At 34.3% G+C, this 26,357-nt stretch overlaps 1 protein-coding gene across 3 annotated transcripts in view; it reads right to left on the minus strand.

Annotated features, from left to right (window-relative positions):
- The window catches only part of LOC105254408 (irregular chiasm C-roughest protein), a 192,558-nt gene that overhangs the window by 34,044 nt on the left and 132,157 nt on the right, over positions 1-26,357 (minus strand). For all 3 annotated transcript variants that reach the window (XM_025413832.1, XM_025413827.1, XM_025413841.1), the window contains exons 3-4: positions 24,727-25,070; positions 632-864 (exon numbers count right to left, since the gene is read on the minus strand). In XM_025413832.1, coding sequence (XP_025269617.1) covers positions 632-864; positions 24,727-25,070 — 577 coding nt within the window. The remainder of the gene's footprint in view (positions 1-631; positions 865-24,726; positions 25,071-26,357) is intronic.

The following is a 26,357-nucleotide window of genomic DNA, read 5'->3' on the forward strand; positions in this document are numbered from 1 at the left end:
TGTAACTCCACAGGGAGGAATATAGGAGTTTATGTTTATATGAAAAATCCCCCCTTCATTTTCGACAAAGAATCATCTCCTAAAATTTTTCGCATTTATTAAAAAACACCCTGTATATATATATATATATATATATTGTGTATGTATATATATATATATATTTGCTATGGCATAAAATATTTATTTATGTACATACATATTATATCGAAATTTTTTAAAATTAAAAAAAATATATACGAGTCGAGAATCCTTTACTTTAATTTTTTTCATTTTGAATTATGATTAGTAATAATATATATATAATATATCTCGTCTCGTGCAACGAAACATCTACGTGTGATGTAAAAACATCTCGAGGAAACGCGCATAGGACAGTAAAACGAGGGGCACACGCCTCTGGAGGCATAATATCGATCGGACATAATCCTCGGGGCGGTGTACTGTCCATCGCCGAGAGATATCCGCGAAGTTTCCGGATGCAATCGCCGGGGATTGCTTTCACGGCGATTAATCCGGACTTAATCTCCGGGTAATCCCATCAATATATATATATATATATATATATATATATATATATATATATATGTTGACAAAGATGCCAGAAGATGCGCAAAGACGAAAGGTTTCTCACCTCCGCCGGCGGTTTTCCGGCGATGCTTATACACTCGATCACCAGCTCGCGATCCTCGGTGGTGCTGGTGGACTCGCCTTGCAGGATCTTGGGCTTGTGCGGCGGCACCAGCACGCTCAACTTGGCAAATCTCGATCGTAAAGCCGGCTGTCCGTCGTTTGTCGGCGAAGCCTGACATTGATACGTGCCATCGTCCTCGAGCTCCACCGGATATATGTGCAGCGAAAAATCGCCTGAAAGCAGAAAAAAAATATCACCATTAAGTACCGCGCTTTGCGTATCGAATAATTTTCGCGATCTTGGCACGTTCTCCCGTAAACTAAAAACCAACATATGCTTTTTCAATTTAATCTCCAACACACGTACGTTACAATTTGTATGGAAATTTTATTATTATATTTATAATAAAATATATTTTATTATTAGTGATAGTTAACAATTTGCAATTTTTATTCAAATTTTTATTATTATATTTATAATAAAATATTTTATTCTTTTTATTATAATATTTTATATTTCAATATTTTATTATAATTTTTTATTATAATATTTTATTAAAATATATTTTATTTTTTTTATTATTACCTATAAAGGTAAAAGTTGAGAAATGTAACGAATAATAATTTCTAGAGTGGCTACCTTGATATTTTTATTCGAAGAAAATTGAGTTGATTAAAAAAAATCTGTCAGTGAAAAACGTGCGTGCGTGCATTGTGGTAAAAGTAAAAATGATATCTAATATTAGGGAAAAAAAACGAGAGACGGGAAATGGAAGGAGGGAGCTATTCTCTAAATTGTAGACAATGGGAGAGATCGAAAAAACGATATCAACTGCAGCGGAATATGTCAGTCGCTTACGGCATCGCGGATATGGGATTCATCGCGGCGCGGTTTTTTTTATTTTAAATTCGTCGCGTATTCAGGTAAACTGTCAGAAGCCAGCTAGCTTGATAACTACCATCGGCGAATTAGAGCGAGCTTATTCTGCCGTGAGAAAGAATCTCTCTCTCTCTCTCTCTCTCGAGAAGAGAGAAAGAGCATCCCTCTTTCTCTCTCTCTCTCTCTTCCTCTTCTCTCTTCCCGGTGATGATTTTCAGCCGCCGTCATCACCGTATCCCTCGTTGATTCCCTCCCTCGTCAACTCGCGGGATTTCGCATTGTCTATCGAGGGAAAGTGGCGTCGTCGCTCAAAAGTATCGCGAGCTCGTCGATTCACGCCAAGTCGCATCACGTATCACGCTAACGCATCGCGCTCGAATAAATCCGCGTCGCCCGTGCAATTTATCCTCTCCCCCATCCCCCTGCCCCTCCCCCTCGCCCACCACCCTTTCTCTCTCTTTGTACGCCATCCGGTTCCTTCTTTCGCACATCGGCACTTTTTCCCCCATCATTGTCCATTCGTTTCCCTCGATCTTTCTCGCGGATCGATGTCACGCATGCATCTCGGGATATGCCTATAACGTCACGCTTCTCGGATTCGCGAGTGGACAAAGGGAGGATAACGAGGGAAGGAAAGAGAGAGAGTGAGAGACGACGCGTTTCGCAAATATGGATCCAAGGCACAGCTCATGGCCGGACGATGGAAAAATGTAATTGTCAGTCTGCGTGCGTGCGTGTGACGAGGGATAATTCCTACAATAAATTGCACCTTCGCGATAAAGTCGACCGGCAACACGCTAAAAACGGCGAACATCAGTCCTAATTTATACGGTCCTTATATATAACGTGAAATTGCAATTGAAAGTATGAAATAAATAATACGTTTCGAAACGATGGTTTTGTATTTTTAATAAATTAATCTTTTTGTTTTCAAATTGTTTTTGGAAACAAAAAACTTTTAAGAAACATCAGGTTTAATTTTCTTTTTATAAAAAAAGAATATTTTTTTGAAATTATTAGATTTTATAATTAGGAGAAGTATTAGCTCGGGGTAAATCCACAAGATTAAATTTTAAATTCAAATTTAAAAATAAAGATATATAAACTTTACATAATGTATATCATATAACATGTATATAACATGTATATAATGTATATAATATATGTATATAATATGATTTTATATTTTTAACAAATTAATCTTTTTTTTCGAATTGTTTTTTGAAACAAAAAACTTTTAAGAAACATCAGGTTTAATTTTCTTTTTATAAAAAAAGAATATTTTTTTGAAATTATTGGATTTTATAATTAGGAGAAGTATTAGCTCGGTAAATCCACAAGATTAAATTTTAAATTCAAATTTAAAAATAAAGATATATAAAATTTACATAATGTATATCATATAACATGTATATAACATGTATATAACATGTATATAATGTATATAATACATATATATAATATGATTTTATATTTTTAATAAATTGATCTTTTTTTTCGAATTGTTTTTTGAAACAAAAAACTTTTAAGAAACATCAAGTTTAATTTTCTTTTTATAAAAAAAAGAATATTTTTTTGAAAAAATTAGATTTTATAATTAGAAGAGATATTAAGTAAATCCACAAGATTAAGTTTTAAATTTAAATTTAAAAGTAAAGATATATAAAATTTACATAATGTATATCATATAACATGTATATAATATCTGTATATAATATGAATATAATACAACATGTGTATATAACATATATATAATAATATAACATGTATGTAATAATAATAATTTACGCTTCGGATGAAAATATACAAATATATTATAATTATAAATACAATTTAAACATAAAATTTGCTGTATTTTTATCTTTGCATTTATATTTGTATTATATTTGTATTATATATTGTATTATACTTTGTATTTATTCTTTTTTTATTCTTAATGCAGGGATTTTTTTGTTTACTTTTCATTAGGATAGGGTACACCCACACACGCGCACATTCTTTTTAATTGTCCCTCCCGCGCCATGGTAGCTTTATGCCCGATGAAACGTGTGAGCCGCTCGTAATACCGCGTGTTTCAGCCGTTAAACGTCAGGATGATGTTATCGAAAATAATTTCCCTGGCAAATTTCGTGCGGTGCGGTGCGGGATGACGCGAAAAGCTTCGCCGAGTCACTCGTCCGTGGTGGTCGTGCGAGCAAAATTGACGCGCGCTCCTGCATTAAATGATAAAGCGCTTTTTTGCACTCTTTTTGATTCTGTTTTGACTGCAGCGGCATATTCATCCGCAATTTCCACCGATGTGCCGATGATCGATTCACTCTTTCGAGTTGCACGGCTTTGTTGAACGGTAAAAGCGATTTAACTCATCGACTAACAGTTTCTGATGTAAATCAAGTTTGAAATTTTAAAGAAATATTTTAAGCCGGTTTGCCCGAACGTCATGTAATATCGACTTTCATACTTCAATCATCCCTCTCTCTTTTTTTTTTAATGCGAAATTCCATACTCCCGATATACCGTAGGATGCGCGTAAAAGCCATTCTTTCAAAAATTTCACGGTGCAATTTGTTTTTCTATAATACCGTCCTCAATTAAAACCGAATCGCGAGAATCCCAAGCGAGCGCATCCATTCACGTCTATGAAAGTCAAAAGGCCAATTGAAATGTACATTTTCTTGTCGACTGTAATTAACGTTTCTCTCGAGGCTCTCGTTGAATAAACCTTAGAAGCTTTGACATACAGCACATCATCCGTAGATTTCTCTGTAATGTCGATAATTACTTTTGCTAGACGTAGTCAACGTTATGTATTGTATATCGTAATGTCAGTTGGAATAACCATTTTTAATGTCCTCGTAATCAGTTAAATTTACTTCGACGCAGTAGTTTGGTCATTTTCGCGCCATAAACTTTTGCCACGTTATTGTTTGCGCAGCTATTATCCTACGACTTTCTAAAATAGCTTCCTTGAAAGACCTGATATTTTACAATTTTCTTTTATGTTAAGTTTCCCCAGACTTGTTTCGAGACATTGCATGATGATAATATTTTATGTTTAAACTGGTTTCGAGTTTACCAAGGTGCTATATCGGCGAGCTGTGTAAATGCAATATCGTAAAGTAGCATTTTTTAATCATCGCCTTCTCGCAAACTCGACAAATTTACATTCTCTAAAATTTCATTTCGCTCTTTTTCCTTTTTCGAAATTTAAAGTTGCTACAAAGTATATATCAATATTGTTTTTTTTTTTTAATTCACTTTTACATGTATTTTTAGATTATGCGTGTCTCGCATAATAATACCATTCGGAAGATGGAGAATTTTACAGCGAATAGCCAACTGGATGAATGATGATGACAAACATGCTATTTAGAAAATGTTGACGCACGTCGGTGTTACCAGGTCAGGAAGTTTTACGGGGAAGAGATCCTCTCTTCGAATACACACCTGCGCGTCGAGTAAAGTTTGTTGCATTAAGCGTGAAAAATTATAATGCTGAAAAACTTTGACGTTACACGGGAACCTTGATTATATTAAAATGTCCCGCCGAATTTTTTGAATAATGAATTCGAATATTCGATTGGAAAATGTCGAAAATAACTCTCGAAACTTTCGTAATTATAGAACGTCGCCATTTCGATCGCACATAAAGTTATCAGATATTAATTTCCGAGAGAAATATCTCGTGTCAATACCGCTATATATGTCTTATATCAATATCAGTATTTTATTACGCGGTTTAATATCGCGTTCTAGGATCCTACGTGTTACAATTTGAGAACATTTTCGAGGTAGGAGCCGGACAAAGGAGAAAGGATCTTTCGGCTGTAAAGCCACGGGAAGAGAGCCGTAACGATTTACTCGATGTGGTGGAACAATACATTGCAGACAATATTAATTAACTCTCGCGTTGTCCGCCCCGCTACGAACAGTCATAATTAATTTTAATTACACGAGTCAAGAAACGAACATTGTGTTATAAACCGTTGCGATTAATTATAATTCGTTAACAGAGGGTGTAATTCCCCGCGACGCGCATTTTAATCGCTTCAAAAATTCGCGAGACGATATAAAATTAAATGTCAAAAATATTGGGAAAGTCACTGTTTGTGATAAAAAAATAAATTTACGTCTGCTTTAAGAATGTTTTGTAGCTATTTTCAAAATATTGAGAATTTAATGAAAATTGTACAGAATGTCTTTATATGTTTAGAATCTTCAGTACAATTTTTAAAGCGTTCACAAGTTATAAGGATTTTAATTTGCATCGAATTAACATGTGTTCTTGTGGGAAACGTATAACCACATCGATTCAAATGACAGAAATACATGGAAATAATATTCAGAATTTGTTTAAAATTTGCAAAAGTTTAAATAGAGAACAAATATTTGGTCAAATAATATTATACAAGTACTAACTGGTTAAAAAGATATTAAATATAATTTAATGAAGTTAACCATGTAACTGTCACAAGGCGAAATTCTCTGCCAAAAGTTAATCATTTCGATTAACAAAATTCGGAATATTTCAGTAAAAACACAATAAATATGAAAAAAAACCATCTCTGCACTGTAGCTAAGATAAAATTAGAATATTCCACACAATTTCTCATACTCAAAATACATCAAAAGTGGATATATTCGTCAATATTGATTTTCAGCTACTTTTTGCTGGAATTATACATACAAAACATCCTTAACGAGTAAAAAGTCATTAAATCGTAAAAGAAGTCATGATAAATTTGTCGATTATTAGATAAATTGTTCTCGCACTTCGAAATCTTAAATATTTCCAAATTTTTTAAATATAGTCACTTTAGAGCGATGTATCAATATGATTTTAATCATTTCATTTAAGGAAAAATTAATGAGTCTGAGAAGAATATAATTTTTCCATTTTTTTTTCTTATATTCCCTTTAAAATAAATCATTCTCATTCCTCTATCGCTTCTTTATTCAACGATATTTAAGAATGTTTTGTACCTATTTTCAAAATATTGAGAATTTAATGAAAATTGTACAGAATGTCCTTACACATGTTTAGAATCTTCAGTACAACTTTTAAATCGATTTACTAAAGAGTTCACAAGTTGTAAGGATTTTAATTTGCATCGAATTAACATGTGTTCTTATAAACGGGAAACGTATAACCACGTCGATTCAAATGACAAAAACACATGGAAATAATATTCAGAATTTGTTTAAAATTTGCAAAAGTTTAAACAAATTTAAATAGAATTTAAATAGAATTTAAATAGTTTTAAATAGGGAAGAAATATTTGGTCAAATAATATTATACAAGTACTAACTGGTTAAAAAGCTATGAAATATAATTTAATAAAGTTAACCATGTAACTGTCACAAGGCGAAATTCTCTGCCAAAAGTTAATCATTTCGATTAACAAAATTCGGAATATTTCAGTAAAAACGCAATAAATATTAAAAAATACTCTTCATTGATTTTTAGCTACTTTTTGCTGGAATTATACATACAAAACATTCTTAAATGTATTTGCGATTGATGAATATACCCTCGCGCTGGAGAATAATGTGAACAGTGTTAATATTATAATTTCACGACCGTAATAAAGCCGCTCTAACAATGTATCGTTACGAAGGTCGACGCCCTTCGTTGTGAAATATTTTAACGGGAAACATTCTTCCTAAGTATGGGGTCGGTTTTGTTCATTAATACGGGTTGAATTTTACAAATACGATTCCGGCATGAGTCGGGAACCCAAGTAGCGAGCCGAAAGTTTGCGCGGCAGAGAGTTTCACCCCCTTCCTGATGCATAATTTATGCGGGTACTCGGCTTTCCGCGTTGCAAGACTTGGACATTTTATGCTTCAAAGAGCATAAAAATGGCTGAAGACTTAAAAAAAATTCCCGTCGTACTGCTCGAGCTCTCTGCAATTTTGTGTGTCGAAGTTAAGATTGTCGTTTTTTGCGGGGCTTTTTTTTCCGAGAAAAATCACGTACGAGACATGAGGAGGAGGTTGTGCGGCGATGTTTGTAACTTGAATACTAAAAATTTGCAACTCGAATACTAAAAAAGCGGTATTGCGAGCGGGGGAAACTTTCCTAAGAATAACATTGCACGGTAAACAAAACTTCCTCCGAGGAGCGGAAAACGATATCTTTGAATATCGAGATACAAATAATACAAAAATATATCAGGGATCGTGGGAGGGGATATCTCTCGTATCGATTTGCGGTAAATGAAAATTGTCAGATAATAATAACGTCAAGATAAAAGAGAAAAGGATTAATCTCTTTTTTTCGATTTCTTGCGTCATAACGACCTCGTCTTGAATGTTAATCGCGTGTTGCTTGTGCATCAATAAATTGATTAAATCGTGGCGTCATAATCAAGATAGCTTTAACATAAGGCCATTAATCCTCCACTCGGGAACGTGGCCGTTAGTTGTTTCGGTAAACTCTCCCTTCTCCTTCCCTCTTCCCATCTCCCCATCTCCCTCTCTCTCTCTCTCTTGGCTCTGTAACTAGACAAACGGCATAATGATAACATCGCGCGCGGTTACCGGCCTTTATTGCAATACGTAGTAAATCACACATGGCCTAACTAACAGTACGGGATTGTCTTTACACGCGATGCGATTACGCTGCAAATTTCGCTGAAACCTCCTCGCGGCACCGGTGGCGGGAATCAAATTCAGGGCTGAACAAAAAAGGGAAGGGAGGGAAAAACACGTAGCCCGATAACTCGGGCTCGCCGAAGCTGCGAAAATATCGAAAACGTAATCCGACGGGGGTTTTCCCGAAGCTCTCCGATATATACGCGGCGACCTCGCGAAAGCTTGTGTGTTTACCGTCGATGGGGGTGGCACGGATTTGGTCTCCCGACACGAAGTAATCGTGTAATCAGGGGCGCGCGCAACTTTATCTACGCTGGCATATCGGCGTTTGGTTGGTTGGTTGGCCGGTCGGTCGGTTGGTTGGCCGTTGGTCGCGGCTGATTCCGGTATCCGTGCCGAGCCGCAAACGGCCCGAAACGATAACATCCCACGGACATGGCGGCGCGAGCTTTTGTGCTTGCGAGTCTCTTTATCGCGACGATAAATCGCGCGGGAGGGAGGAGGAAAGGGGTAGCCACCGTCAATAATAACGGCGAGAGCCTTTCGCGTAAGACGCGAGGCGCGATGGGGTCCCTAGCCTAGGTTTAGGGTTAGGTGTGTAATAGCCGGGCCATAACTCCCTCCGAAATTAGCAACGGTTAGGCCTACAAACGGCCGCTGGGCAAGCGAACGCCTGCCGGACGAGCCAGTCGTGACATTAATCGCGCCTGTAAATTTCGCGAAAGCACGACCGGGCATAGCTGCGCACTTGGAACTCGCGGTAAGCTTCGTCACGGCGAGGGATGAATGGGAACTAACCGACTAGGGGGAGGGGATACGAGCAAATGGCATTAGCGTTCGTCCGGTTGGTTGGCCGGATTCGATCATCGAGGACAATCGATATCCGTGAAACGCTTTCGATTTTCACTATCGTTTCTGTCCATGACTCTATGACTATAGGGACAAATAGTGCACGAATAAAAGGGGAATGTGAATTGGGAACCGAAAGTCTTGAGACAAGAGGGAAAACAGCATTTTGTTACAAGTCAGAGACTTATTTTTCTACGAGAAGACTATTTATATACGTCTCAATCCTTCGTCCTTAATCCTTTCATCATTAATAGGATCTTTGAAACAGCAAATTATGACTTGAAACGGATACGTGTCTTTATATTTATGTTTGGATTTTCTATTTAATTCGATTGTAGCAAAGTATTAATTCTAATTTGCCGCATTTTCGCTCAAATGTCACCTGGCAAAGGCTAATTCATTATAGACAGTTGTCTTTTAAGCGATAGCTTATTCCAATATCCTAAGGTCGCAGCAATTACCAATTAAGCGCGTCTGGAATATCTGATTGGCGGTCCCATAAAGCTCCGTTCGCGCATGCGCAGAGAGAAGCTGGAGTTCTGCAGCTTCGAATTTGCTACCTCGTCGCAGAGTGTGAACATTACCATATGGATAAGGCAAGATTTCGGTAAAAGTGCTTTAAAGCTCAGCAGGCCCGAAATGGGGTTGAATTTTTCATGCCGCGGTAGAACGTGCCGGCGCTGTATACGCGATTTACCATATTCAAACATGGCAAAAGCCTTCGTTGTTTACATTCTTACGTTAATTAATAATGAAGTAAATCTGGGAAATAAAAAAATCGCGAGCACACTACACCCAGTAGATGGCAGGCAGCAATCTGCCTGCAAACCTAACCTAACCTCGAATAAAAATAAAAGTATCGAATGTGAAGTATAATTATATAATAATTATACGTTCTATATATATCGACATTGATCTTTAGGCGGTCTATCAATTTGTCCACCACTCGAAAGTGTTCCGCTACACGCGAGGAAGGTTGTAAAACAAATTGACCTAATATTTACAATGACGGTAGCGCCATCATTCGGGCCAATTATCGCGGCCCGATATGGTCTCCCGAATAGTTAGCAAACAGAAGGAAGATGGACGATATACGCGATGATTACCGCGTTGATAGTAGCGCGACAGGGCTCGCGCTTGAAATTATAGTCAGCTTTTACTGGCCAGCGGTTCAATCAGTACTACTGGCCACTGTGTCGACGATCGTATTGATTTCGTAAACCAACTGGCGTGTCATGGTTTCTCGTTTGCGGTTCGAAATTCGCGAAAATTTTAGCGTCATACGCTCGTTCTCGTCATTATTTTAGCACCGATAACGGCGTTGATTTGTAACGAAATAATGCATTTGCGATATTTCAGGGAATTAAGGGCTCATGTGATATAATAGGCGATACAACCTTTTGGTTGTTACATCATTTATACGAATTTGGTCATCTTTTCTAATGTCGGATTAAATTCGGATAATCAATTATTTTATATGTGTGAATTCCTGATTAAGGCAGAAAGCGCAGCTGCAAAATCATGACGGATCTTTCTCACGTTCTTTTTACCGAATACTAGGTTAACATATTCAAATTATTGTTTTTTTTACTTCTCATATGCTTGATTACAATTTGATCAATATTTTTTGCCGAGTAAACTCTCTACGAGTTTTTATTCTGATTTGAATAAAGTTTAATTTTTTGGTGATTTTTAAATCATAATTTTCATAATTTTTAATAAAACTGCAATTTTCCTAACTGGAATAATCAAATAATATTTATTTTATTTTAATAAAAAATGATAATAATGAGATCAGAGTAATTTTCGAGCAAAAGTTCGAAAAATGTTATAAAACTTTCAAAGAGTTTATATTATTCTTATATATTCAACATTTATTTTTGAATATTAAGGAATATGTCAGGAGAAAATTATTTTAAATAGTTTAAAATGTTCGCAAAACTATCTCACCTTTTATTAAATAAAAAAAATGTATTATTTTAATTTTAAAGTGTCCTCTCCCTTAATTCTATACAATTCTGTGTGCGGTAGATTTAATAATTAAACCACAACGATGAGAATCGGAGTCAAATGGAGATCGGTTCTATATTAAATTTAGCATTTTCGATTTAAACGTTATTGATGAGAATGTGAGTATAATTAAAACCAATTTTCACGATTTTGTCATTAATTAAGGACGCATTTATTATTATGCATATATGCGGAGCGATAAACATTTTCAGCTCTTGCCACTTTTATATATAATTATTAGATATTAATTCACGGAATAATATGCTTGGGCATAAATATTTTTTATAAACGAAAATTCAAAAAAATAAAAGGACACTTGACATACACACACACACACACACACACACACACACATATTTTCTAATAATTTAAATACGTATAAATCGAATTTTATTATACAACATTACACAATATTGGGCCTACTGAATATATCTTTCATAGGGACAAGAAGAGAAACAAAGAAAATGTGTGATATATAAATATTATATAATCAAATTTATTTATATATATCAAAACTTGTGTGATTCTGAACGATTTATAAATACTACTTTATCTATATACGATTGATTAAATTCTAAAATATCAAAATTAATGCATAATTATTTGTAGCTAAGAATATCATCGTTCTAAGAATAAATGATTAAATGATGCCACACGTTATCGAGAAATTTTAAGTGAATTTTAATTCAATAAAAAGTCTATTATTAATTATTGATCTCTCTCTTTCTCTCTTTCTCTCTCTAATTATTTAATATTAATTAAATATAACGTAGGAGTCACATTATTAACAGTCAAATTATTATAGTCGATATATTAAGATATCCAATTAAATTTTCCTTAAGTAATTTATCGAAGTATCTGTGAGGAGAAAAATATAGATAAGAAACGAGGAAGAAGGAGAGAAAGAATAGATATAAAAAACGTCCTGTGTTAAATTTACGTTCCAACTGCCAGCACATCTAAGGGGATCGCACCCATAAAAATTACTTAGAGTTAACCGAGATTTAATCAATTCGCTATCTCTTTTTAGTTCTGTCTCTAGGGAGAAACGGATAATGAATTAAAGCACAGTTTATTTTCACTAACGTTTATGTGAGAGCGACTCTAAGCCAGCGCGCGAGTTACGATTTCTCACGTAAGATTAAATGAAACGTCGATAAATCGCTTATTTACACGGAAAACAGTTACGCAGGATGATAGGAGAAGGTTGCAAGAAAGAGAGGGGAGGAGGAGAGGGAGGAGGGAAAAAACTTGAAAGGGAGGAGAAGAGGGACTTGCTGGATCTATCAGGTCTGGGTCTACGTATATAATTTCATTGGAGGGAAAGAGAGTTCTAGCTTCGTTTTTTTCGCCTTCCTTTTTTTCTTATTGCACCCACTTCCATTATCTCAGCGTTAGACGCGACATCTGCTGAATAAGAATTCACGATATCTCCGCCAGAAAATAGGAGGCGCGTGGGCGGAGGTTTGTGATTTAAATTACGCCGGCCCCAAAGTGTGTACCCGGCAGAATATAATATTCTCGTTTCTCGTTCGCGTGGTAGCGAGAAAAATACACCGCGAGAACCGGTAAGGGGTCGATTAATCGGTGGCAGAAGCGGTTCCCTGGATCCGGTCGAGCAGGTTGGGGCGCCCTCGATATCGCTGGCATTGCTGCTGCTGCTGCTGCTGGTGCTGCTGGTGCTGCTGCTGCTACTGCTGCTGCAGTTGCTTTTCTGCGAGCGATCTTAAAATCCCGTACATGTACATATATACGGGGAATGAATATCGCCGGAATTACGTTGCGCTTATAATTGCGTCAATTAATATTAGGTGGCCTGTGCGGCGGCGATATCCGGTAATTATTGGAGCGGAATGTTCCCCATGATTCGAGATAAAACTGCGGGTCGGCCAAATCTTTCGATGGATCTCGGATGAATGGAATTCGCGAACAGATGGGATTTTGTAATTTTCATTTTCGGTCACCTCGCCAAGTTTCTTGCCTTAATAGGCGATATTACTGGGCACGAGTTTGTATTTTTCATGCGTATTTTTTGCGTAGAAAAAAATTAATTCAGAAAGTCATAGCTCCTTTATATAAATATTCCAGGCTTGCTTCCTCGTTTTATTTATTATCGAAGGCTCGATACATCCGTGCCATTCACGCACATGAATATTCAACGGCGAATTCCTTCATCTTTGAACAGTAAGCATCTCGTCGCAAATAGAACGGAATTTTTATTGGGTCCGCTTGTCGGCTGATTAATAGACCAGACTAGCGGTCAGGCAAGAAACTGATCGAGCAAGTAGCCCCTCGTTAATACTGTTAATTCCTTTAGAAATTCTTATCTCAGACCCGGGCAAAGAAGATAATAACATCTCCCTACGAACACTTAAGCTTCGCGAATTAAGCATACTTTATCGACCTGCTTTACGTAGAGCACATTATCAGATCGGAAATGTTTTAACTTGAGCTTAACATAAAGTTTCTTAATTGTACATGATGTAACTTGATATAATTTTCTCAAAATCCTCCCTTAAATGCCATCCGTAGCAATAAAGCACCGTCGAACGGTAGCCGGTATTATTTTCCACCAACAAACTAAAATTATAATCGAGTTAAAATTCTAAATCGCGCATACTTAAGCTCGTCGTCCCATACAGCACAGAACATTGTTGTAACATTGCAGCAATATTATAATATTATAGCAATATTGTAATATTGCAGCAATATTGTAATATTGTAATATTGCTGCAATATTGCTGAAATATTATAATATCGCAACAATATTGCTGAAATATTGTAATATTGCAGCAATATTGCTGAAATATTGTAATATTGCTGAAATATTGTAATATTGCTGCAATATTGTAATATTGCCGCAATATCGCTGCAATATTACAATATTGCTGTAATGTTACAACAATGTTTTATGGGGTGTAAAGAGAAATTCTATCGTTTGTGGAAATGAGAGGAACACGTCGCGCATTTGATGGCAACCTTCGGACATTAATACCTCGTTAAAGCCGGGTCAGTTTCGCTTTAGGCATGATCGCTTCATCGATTAAAATCCACTCGAGCGTTACGTTTACGCGAATAACATTCGCCCTGGGTGGAAAGATGCGAAATCGATAATAATAACTGCGTGGCAAGTCCGTGGAATGCGCCGTCGATTGTCCCCGTTCCACGCAGCCTCCTTTACGAGTCACCTGTTATCGTGATATAAATTTGCCCGGATCATAATCTATTTCTAATACCGACCGTCTCTCACACGCGCCCTGTAATCTCAGTCGCACGTAAATCGGATCCCCTTAAGGACATACATATCGGATTACACGAATACCGTACAACAAGGTCGTCCCTTGCTACATGAACGCCTTTATCGAAGATGGGAATTATGTGACTTCGTTTCTCTCTCTCTCTCTTTCTCTCTCTCTCTCTCTTTCTCACTTTTTATTTCTCCGTTTGCTCTTCGGGTTCGCACGAAACAGGTATGTATATCAAGCATCATGTAGCAGGAGAGAGAGACGAGAGGAGGAGGGGAGTGGGGGAGGGGGAGGGGGTATCCGGTCAAGCGGCCGTTTCGCAGCTGGATGCAACTCTCTCCGGGTCGCATATCCGCGTCGCCGATCTTATTGATCTATGGTGGAGCCATTAACCATCAGAGCGTGCACCGAATGTTTCGGAACTAATTTAAACTTAGCCGCTTCTTCCTCCCCCCTCCCCCTATCCCCTCCCTCGCCGCCGCCGCCGCCGCTGCCCGCTCGCTCGTGGCGTACACACGACGTCGAATTAAAGACCTGGGCTCTCATCGCCGCCGCTATCCATCCCCGTGTACGTACGTCGATATGTCCGGGATATCCTGCGCCGATTAAAACGACCGGTCGCGGGCGTGTGTTGTCATTTTGTTTCCGGCGCATGCTGCGGGTATTTGCTCGGATATTGGTACACGTTTCAAGACGCGCGCGGATTGTCTTCCATAACTCGTATAATGGATTGCCTAGAGAAATTCCTTCTTTCTGCAAAGATTGAATTATTTAATTGAAATTAATTGGATTTAATACTGCGGAGAAAGAAGAGAGGATGAAATATATACTAAATAAATATTATAAATAACTATTAAATAAATATTATAAATAAATATTATAAATAATACTTTAAATATTTCTATTATATATCTAACAAAGATTTCACGTCTAAAAAAATTTTTCTAACAACCTTTTATACATATACAGGGTGTCCCGAAACTCATAATCAATTTTTCAAAGATAGATTCCTAGGATCATCTGAAGACGATTTTTCCTCAACGAAAATGTCGAGGCACTAATAATTTTCGAATTATAAGTGATTGGAAATAAGGGGTTTTTCGTAAACTAAGCTTTGTAGAAATAAAATATTAACAAAACTACATTCTTCGATTAATTTTAAATAAAGTTTACTTTGGTTGAGTTTTAATTTAAGGCTTAATTGCAAAGATATATGATGACAAAAATCGGGAACATGCAAAAAATGATGGCCTTTATCGACATTTTCGCTGAGGAAAAATCGTCTCCAAATGATCCCAGGAATCTGTCTTTGAAAGATTGATTATGAGTTTTGGGACACTCTGTATATATATATATATATATATATATATATATATATATATATAAATTATGTGTTAGAAAAAATTTTTTAGACGTGAAATCTTTGTTAGATATATAATAGAAATATTTAAAGATTAATAAAGGATGTATTTATATATTTAATAAATAGATCCTTAATGCAACATATGTTAAACAATAATCCTGCATTTATATATTTGATAAATATATTTTTAATACAATGGTATTAATGTAATGGCATAATATTGGTTTTTTTTTTTAGAACTTGGTGGAATTCTAAATGTCAATCATATCAATCATGTCAATCATATCAAAATTTTAAAAATTTTATAAAGAATAACTCCCCTAGCGTTGAATTCTAAATAACGTTGAGTCGATCATATCAAAATTTAATAATTTTCGATAAAGAATAACTTTCAATTTAGAACAGATCAATATCAGATTTATGTTAAAAGAAAATCAATATCAGATTTATGTTAAAAGAAAAGTCGATTCTAAATTCAGAAAAGAGATTTAGTACATTAACATATTAGGTAATAATCTTGGATTAATATGTTATTGTATTAAGTCGAACAATCTCTTTTCCGAATTTAGAACCGACTTTTCTTCCAAGCTGATTGGAAATTATTCTTTATCGAAATTTTTTTAAATCTTGACATGATCGATATTAAATCAACATTAAATTTTGATATGATTGACTCAACACTCAGTTCTAAAATAAACACAATAGTATCGTATTGCATTGAATGAGAATGATAAAAACCGACACATGATTAAATAAAACTGATCTTAATGTATGTAGCTATCAATTATATATGATAATGCTCGAAAACATCGAACCTTTCTCGATCTCTATTACATTCGAATCAAATATAAAAACGTTAGCTGAAAACGATTTTTCTATTGGAGATAGTTTTTATCCGACAGATAATTTTTTTTCGACAATTGATCGCATCATCGTCATACTAACATGAATTTCCAAACTGTGTGTTCTGAATCAATTTTCAAGTACATAAAAATCGTGATTATTTTTTTTCTGTACATATTTTGGATCGTTCTTTTTCTCTAAAATAATTCAACAATTCATGTTAAGGATGTTTTGTATATACAATCCCAGTAAAAAGCAACTGAAAATCAATATTAACGAATATATTTTTGGTGTATTTTGAGTAAGAAATTGTGTAGAATATTACAATTTGATCTTAGTTACAGTGCAGAGAAGTATTTTTTAATAATTATTGCGTTTTTACTGAAATATTCCGAATTTTGTTAATCGAAATGATTAACTTTTGGCAGATAATTTCGCCTTGTGACAGATACATGACTAACTTCATTGAATTATATGTAATATCTTTTTAATCAGTTAATACTTGTATAATATTATTTGGTCAAATATCTTTTCTGTATCTAAACTTTTGCAAATTTAAAAAAAATTCTGAATATTATTTCCATGTTTTGTCATTTGAATCGAATTATACGTTTCCCATAAGAACACACGTTAATTCAGTGCAAAATCCTTATAACTTGAACGCTTTAGTGAATCGATTTAAAAATTGTACTAAAGATTCTAAACATATGTAAGGACATTCTGTACAATTTTCATTAAATTTTCAATATTTTGAAAATAGGTGCAAAACATTCTTAAATATCATTGAATAAAAAAGCGATAGAGGAATGAGAATGATTTATTTTAAAGGGAATATAAGAAAAAAAAATGGATAAATTATACTCTCCTCAGACTCATCAATTTTTCCTTAAATAAAATTATCAAAATCATATTGATACATTGCTCTAAAGTGACTATATTTAAAAAATTTGGAAATATTTAAGATTTCGAAGTGCGAGAACAATTTATCTAATAATCGACAAATTTATCATGACTTCTTTTACGATTTAATGACTTCTTATTCGTTAAAGATTCGTTAGGGATGTACGTACAATCCCAGGAAAAAGTAACTGAAAATCAATATTGACGAATATCCACTTTTGGTGTATTTTGAGTATGAGAAATTATGTGGAATATTACAATTTGATCTTAACTACAGTGCAGAGATGTATTTTTTAATATTTATTGCGTTTTTACTGAAATATTCCGAATTTTGTTAATCGAAATGATTAATTTTTGGCAGAGAATTTCGCCTTGTGACAGATACATGGCTAACTTCATTGAATTATATTTAATATCTTTTTAACCAGTTAGTACTTGTATAATATTATTTGACCAAATATTTCCTCTGTATCTAAACTTTTGCAAATTTTAAACAAATTCTGAATATTATTTCCACGTGTTTTTGTTATTTCAATCGACGTGGTTATACGTTTCCCATAAGAACACATGTTAATTCGGTACAAATTAAAATCCTTACAACTTGTGAACGCTTTAGTGAATCGATTTAAAAATTGTACTGAAAATTCTAAACATATGTAAGGACATTCTGTACAATTTTCATTAAATTCTCAATATTTTGAAAATAGGTACAAAACATCTTTAAAAAAAGAAAGAAAAAATAAGTCTTCTAATTTAGAGTTCCTACAGCTCTTCCCTCATTATGAAAGCGCGTAGCGCAGGGTTAGAAAAGGTGGCGACTAAAATGCAACAACATTGCGGTTACAAGCCATAGAGCCACGGCGCGGTAAACTTGCAATAATTTTATGGAAATCAGGCGTTGCTACCGCGGGTACGTGCCGCACGTAGGACGGGACGCGCTTATATACGGGCGGAAGAAGAATGAACGAGGACCAAGGCATCGTGCAACGGCATATAGTTACAAGTATATTATGGTTCCCCGGCTTAAACTGGATTTCAAACGCGCGCGAGCGTTATCGTTCCAACACACTGTGATTGTTGGGCAAGTCTGCATATATATATATATATATATATATATATATATATATATGCACGCACCAGCGAGGCGTGCCACCTGTATCTAATCCCACCTTTGAATAACGTGCCATCGTCGGCAATCCCACAAAAGAACTTTTTGAAAGAGGCTTCTAAGGAATTTCGAAAAAATCGTCTCACTTATATATACATTTAAATGATCAAAAGAGAGAGTAGAAACCCTCTAATAGGAAGCTGACTATCAGATAGAATCAGCATTTATTAAGAATATGTCTCGTTCATGTTCGGCAAAATCCTGAGAGTGATACAAGAGACAAGAGACTCTAGATTTCACTTACACGTGAATGTATACGAATGTATGTGTTGCATGTACCTGTAATATATTTTTGCTTAGTTCCAAAGTACGTAAAAATGGGTGAATGTGCAGCAGAGTTTTGTAATAATTCATCAGCAACAGGATACACAGTGAAAATATTTCCTACAGATGTTAGATATCGTGTGCCACGTTAAAAACGTTGATCGTTAAACGCTATAATCTATAATACTTATATTACTAAAAAAATTCTATATAATTTAGTAATGTAATTTATATAATATTATATAATATTTATATAATATTTTTATATAACATTTATACAATATTTATATAATATTTATTATTATCTATTTATATAATATATTTATATAATATTTATTATTATCTATTTATATAATATATTTATATAATATTGATTATTATAATCTATAATATTTATTATTAAATTTATCATTTAAATTCAAAATAGAGTAATTAAAATTTGAATATGAGCGAAAGTTGCCAAAAAATGGCGGCCAGTTTTTTTATTAGAGAGAGTCTCTAAGAAGGAAGGGAATATTTAAATCGCGAGTTTAATTAATCGCGAGGAATCATATTTATATAAATTACACTATAAGAATATAAAAGTCACGTGAAAAGAAAAAAAAAGAACGATATTTATAAATTAGCTTCTCGGCGCGAAGATTTATCTTTACGACAAATAGCGAAGATACTCGCAATGCAGGGCGGTTTAACGGCAACAACGTATATATGGCGCTTTTATTAGCCGAATAAATGTAATGCGATGGCCGTGCTTTTTCTCCCCTGGATTAGGAATATTGGCGAATGCGCAGCGTAATATTTTGGAACGTATTGCGAATGCGGGAAATGGAATATATCGGCACGATATTCGCGGGGATCGCTCTATCTTCGACGACTAATCCTCCGTCCGGCAAATACCGTAACCGAAAAACGAATAGAAATAAAAAAATAAACGCCGACGCTTGCATATACCGCCGTTCCAATATGCGCGGGACAGCGTTTTCGCGAAACACGTTACAAATTTTGATTGAATAAACGTTCGGATCGTTTCGCTTTCCGCGCGCTGATTTTTGCGGAATTAAATGACGAATGCAGCGCGCGCGGAAAGATACGCGCCGAAAGACAATCTATATTATATTGAAACAGCACACACACACACACACATACACACACACACACACACACACACACACACATACATGTATAGGGCGGATGAAATAAACCAGTTCGCTGCTCCGCCTCCATCGCGGTGAAAAAAAAAGCTTTGCTTTATCACGGTATGCGGCGCAATCATGGCATTAGCGGAATTGGAACACAACTTTAAAGGTTCTTGTTTCATCGAACTTTATCATCGCTTTATTGTAACCACATTTTTCCCCCTTTTTTCAATCATCCGCTCGCGATTATTCGTATATTAGTTTCATCATTTTTAGATGAAAAATAATATCCGCTCGCAGCTACGCCTTGTGACAAATTTTTCAACACACTTAACAAATAGGACGGTACGTGTAATATCACAATATTTGCTCGAATCCGTAAAATAAAATACACTTATGATGAATAGATTGTATTGGTAGCTGGAGTTTACAAGTATTTATTAATATTAATATGTAATTGCATTAATATTTGAGTATTTAATCGTAAGATAAATTTTTTGTAAATATTATAAAGGGCATTTTCTTGTGAATTTCGATGAAAAATGTTTCAGATAATTATAATCAATACAAAAAATTTTTTTTTCTAAAAATAACTTTTTTTTTTTATAAAATTTGATGAAATTTGATAAAAAATCTTTTTTTAACTCGATAAAAATATTGATTGAATATTTATAAGGATTCTATATTTTTCTATCTCATCCCAAAAAAAACATTCATTTATAACATCCATTTTTAATACTTTGACTTTTGTCAATGCCTTTTCAAACTTGTAATTCTTCTTTTATTTTTTTTCATAATCTGCGGGGAAAAATGTTATAATAGAGCTAGGGCACTCCTGTGTGGGATATTTTTTTTAAAAAACATTCTCATATATTGAATATGGAAAAAAACGTTCGTATACGGTTTCATCACCAGTTATATTTTACAGTTTATATCTTCAGAAATGCAATGAAAACATGTCAATTACTTTCATGGAATGAAAAAAATTAAAAATTCTTATTAACCAATTAAAAAAATTTTTTCCTTTAAAAACGAATGATTTTGCAATTTTTTAAAGGATGTTTTGTATGTACAATCTCAGCAAAAAGTAGCTGAAAATCAATGTTGACGAATATATCCATTTTTGGTGTATTTTGAGTAAGAAATTGTGTGGAACATTACAATTTGATCTTAGCTACAGTGCAGAGATGTATTTTTTAATATTTATTGCGTGTTTACTGAAATATTCCGAATTTTGTTAATCGAAATGATTAACTTTTGACAGAGAATTTCGCCTTGTGACAGATACATGACTTCATTAAATTATATTTAATATCTTTTTAACCAGTTAATACTTGTATAATAGTATTTGACCAAATATTTCCTCTGTATCTAAACTTTTTCAAATTTTAAATAAATTCTGAATATTATTTCCATGTGTTTTTGTCATTTAAATCGACATGGTTATACGTTTCCCATAAGAACACATGTTAATTCGGTGCAAATTAAAATCCTTACAACTTGTCAACGCTTTAGTGAATCGATTTAAAAATTGTACTAAAGATTCTAAACATATGTAAGGACATTCTGTAGAATTTTCATTAAATTCTCAATATTTTGAAAATAGATACAAAATATCCTTAATGTAATATCGCATTCAAAGCAATTTTACGCTTGATTGTGCGCTGTTATCTACCAGCTTTCGTTTTAATAATACTTATTAGTAGACTCATTATGCTGAGTAAAAGAAACAAAGCAATTTTTCCTGCGGAAGCGTATTATATTGTTTTATCTCGTCCTAATTGTGATTAATTGTCGCTTCATTTCGTTACACGAGTTATACAACGTTCGGCTTGATTCGTACCGTGAATTATAGAGACTTGGGAGGGAATTTCACGCTTATTGAGAAATCGACCGCGTAAATCATTCGTTTCCACTGCGCCGAAAAATTTGCCGTCGTATATTTCTCTGGTGCATTAATCTCCTTTTTTTTTTTAATCGTCTATCTTTGTCATTATCGCGATAGCGCGTCCGCGGTAAGAATATTTCATTCGGCTATGCTTTGTTATTTGCATTTGCGTCTCTCGAGTTTATTCGCGAGCAACGTTAACATCATCAGCGCACTCGTCCTACGCCGTGTCCAGGACGTGAACCGTGAAGGTCTTTATTTGAACATCACCCTTTCATTTGTCGACACAATTTACTGATTGGACGAAATTTCTCTATTCCCTCGTTGCCTTTGCCATTATGTTTTGGAATTAACTCGCGAGTTTTATATGAAGTTTTGTATATTAAAAATTCTAACAATGAAGAATGTTATTCCCGAGGGAATCTCGCACGGGGATTATTTCGCAGAGGCTACGGGGAAACGTTTACATGTGTATAAATATTCCTATACCAGCAAGTATTACCCGTGTCGAGTAGCATTTTTTAGTAACTCGTTAGGAAACTAATTTAACTTTGTAGTGGCTTTTAATGCGAATTGTATCGGCTTTATGCGACGTAGAGTCGACGCAAGAATAACGCGAGGTCCATCTTTGTTTTAAAGCGCGCTAACAAAAGCGTAGCTCTTCCGGAAGTGCTCCGCTAGAGTGAGGCGGAAATCATGATGCAACTGAAAAGGAGGTCACGCCGTCGCACAAAAAGAGGCTGAAAGTGCAAAATAAATCTTTTCGCAGCGCGTGTCACAACTTTATCAAATACGAATAAAAATTATTTAAAGCTTGCATAATTTTTTGCAATTAATTCTTCCAATATAATTTCCGTTGTTTTATACTAACCCATTAAATTGATTTGACAATTCACGACATAGAGCGACATTAAAGTCAAAATAACTCAATGTTGAAAATTTTTTCCCTCGGAAGGGAAAAAAATATCGTCGAGTTTTTTTTTTATTTTCAAGAAATAAATATTTTTTTAAGTCGTAAATGGAAGAATATATTCTTTCGACTTTCCTCTCCCTGTCGTGTTACGATTTCCATCTCACAATATATATGTGCCTCACTTACTGATATTGGTTTTGTGAGTTTGATATACCTAAGTGTCTTTTCGTGTATCGTATGTGAGAGTTGCCACGCTCGCGAACGTGTAATCTGTAAGCCATGGAAAATATTTTTTTTGTGATGCGCAAGATTTACGGGCAACCGAGCGAATAGCGATACCAGCTTTCACCTGAAAATCAATAAATGTTTACTAACCTTCAATGGAGGCACAATTTGTTTCCTCGTTTTATGTCCTCGCTATAATTATAGCGGGAAGGATTTTACTGAGAAATTAATGATACGGAAGTTATGAGCAAGATGTGGATTTTAAAGCTTCCTCTATTTACTTTGCATTGTTATCTTTTTGGGAGAAGTCTCCCCCACACGCATATGTGCATTACACATTTTTTCGATACTGCAGAAAATCAATACCTTGCGGCCGAAAATTGAATTTGGGCGAGCAAACAGCCGAGGGGCGCCACATTATAGCGTATAGTTGGTGTAGTGTATAGAGATTTTTAAATAATCCCCCCCTCTATCGCGTGGTTTGTGATGCAAAGTACGTCCTTTTTATAACAGGAAGTTAAACGCCGTTAAAAATTCACGCTACATGTATCGAAAATTTAATGCACTAAACGATTTGCGATCGCGCGACGTCATTTCCCGGATTTTAAAACGATAAAAGATCATCGGGGAGACCCTGGGAAGGAACCTCTTAGATTCCTAAACGACTTTCCGCAATAACTAATAAAAAGCGTCTCATATAATGAGACTGATCTCTGTACACTGAAAAAAGAATTTAGTAGTAAACACTAGAATTTAATAACAATTACTAAATGATTTGGGCAAATAGTCCTAATTAAATATGTGGTAACAATTACAAAAAAAATTAATTGAGTAAATAAAATATTTAATTTAGACTATTTAAATTTAATTCATTCAATTACATATTTGATTCGTTTAACAAAACTTTAATAACTGTAATCAAACTTTGATAGCAGAAAATAATATATTTAATAAGAATTATCAGATATTTGGTAATTTTAACTAAATCATGATAACGAGAAATTAAAAAATTAAAATTAAAATTAATTAAAATCAAATTTTTTAATTATTATTTTTTTATTTATAATTTATACTTGCATATTGCACTTTACATTTTAAATAGATAATGAACGGATTATTTTTGTTTATTTACCAGACATTTACTTATTCGACTTATAAAATCAATTTAATATCTGAAACTCTTGTATTGAGAAATCAGAAATTAAATTGAACAATATATTTTTAATCTTATTTGTTACTCTTTGCAAGCTTTATATAATTCTCATAACTAAATTTAAATAGAAAGATAGCGCATTTCACGTCGTGTAGCGATGAACAAATTAACATATCCTTGCGTGCTTGCGCGAAACTTTACACGACTATCTTACCAAAATTTGTTAATAATTACCAATTATTTTATCAAACATATTGACCTAACTAAATCATTTAATAATAGTTATCAAATATCTAATAATCTTAAATTGAATGATTTAGTAATATTTACAACAATTTAATACATATTTAATAACAATCATCAAAGATTTTATGATAAGTATTAAATATTTAATAATTATTATTAAATTGTTTAATTGATTCAACTGCAAACAAAATTTGTTTGCAACTAGACCAATTGAAGATTTAGTAATTATAAAATATGGTAATATTTATCAAATATTCAATTAAAATTCACAATTAAATATATTTGATAATTATTAGCAATCAGTTTTTTCAGTGATATTTTGCGTAATTCCAGGCTCCAGGCGTATTTGCGGACGCGGCGAAAGGGTTAATTTGACCGTGAAAGTCGCATTTCCGGGTTCGATTTTAGTCACTTACCTTCTTCGTCGCTGCCGATCATGGCGTATCGCTCGTATCCGGTGAGATTTCTGACTGCTCCGAGACCAAAGTCGTCCTTGGTCCATTGAATGGGCCCCTTCTGATCGAGTACTCGGCATGGAAGCGTCACCCGACTGCCAATCACCGCGGTTTGATCCATCGGCTCGATGGCGAATCGTTGATAGACTACTTCCGTCGTTGTAAACGGCTTCTGCGTCGATACCACCAGTGATGACGCGTTTGTCACGTTCGTAGCTGCCACTGTCTTCGCTTCCATTGTCAGCAGCAGCGAGAGGCAAATTATTAACGGTGCTGTTCTTCGTCCGATTTTTCTGCTCGCGTTCCTACGAAAGAAATGAGAAAAATTCGCTCAATACTTTTATGACGATTAAATACCATTCGTGCAATTATTGTTTTAATTATAGAGGGAATTTTTAATAATATATAGAGAATTTTAAATAATTATATAAGAAATTACTGTTTAATATTCGGTTACAATTCTTGTTGAGAAAATGAAGAATTTGAAAAATATTTCATCATGTATTTGCATTTCATTCCGTGTTTTTTTTTTAAATCGAATCAGTGAGAATAATCACTGATTAAAGCAGAGATATCAGATTTGATCGAAAATAGATATTTATGAATTTTTAAACACTTAAGTTTGCGCCTCCATCTTATTAATTATCTCATTAATTATAATAAGATTTTTACAGAATTAATAATATAGAATATACTCGTGTTTGAAAGAAGCAACATTTAAAGCCTCTTCTATTTATTTTTCATTGTTATTTTTTGGGAAAAACTCTTACATATGTATGTATCTGAAATGAAACATGTATACTTAGTATTCAAAAATTCAAAATTATACATGTATTAGACTGTTTTATTCTCGGTTTTATTTTGAAAATGTGATAAAGTTGAAAAATGAAGATTCTGGATCAAAAAATTGAGATATTTTGTTAACAAAATATATTGCTACAAATTAATCTCACAAATAACTATAATTATAATTTTAAGATGCATTTTAAAATATCATCAATTGAAGTAGCTACTAATTGATACTTCGATACTTTTAATGAAACTTGTGTCATTGATGTAAATATACCTGTAATTTCGAATCATTATTCACTTTTTTTTCAATGATAATATATTGATTCCATTTAAGGGAATAAAAATCTACCGATAAATAAGAAGTCGATTCTTTTTCCTAAATTTCTCTTGAAAGTGCTTCTCCTCAAAGTTATGTAACAAATATGTATGTGTGTGTTTGTGTATATGTGGCTGCTCTTTCCCATTTATTTCGTCGTCTTACCTAATTTATCTTTATAGTCCCACCGGATTCAAAAACGAAGTTAAGGGGTTAGAGGGGAACCGGTATCGTAAAGGGGCGATAAAAGTATTGCCAAGTGGCAGTAATTTAGTATTGGAGGCGAGGGTGTTTTTCACGTGCACATACGCATACGTACACGTGTACGTGGCTAAAAGCGGCACATATGGAATCGCTATTATGAGGGAAGCACTTTTATGACGGCAATTTTGTCGTTGCCGTGAAAATATAGTGCGTCTTAACAATTATCGCGCGAAGCGTTTTACAGAGTCTATTAAACGAACGGTATCATCGTAACAATGAG

The sequence above is a fragment of the Camponotus floridanus genome, unplaced genomic scaffold, assembly GCF_003227725.1.
Source record: "Camponotus floridanus strain SB8 unplaced genomic scaffold, Cflo_v7.5 scaffold11, whole genome shotgun sequence".
NCBI classification, from domain to species: Eukaryota; Metazoa; Arthropoda; class Insecta; order Hymenoptera; family Formicidae; genus Camponotus; species Camponotus floridanus.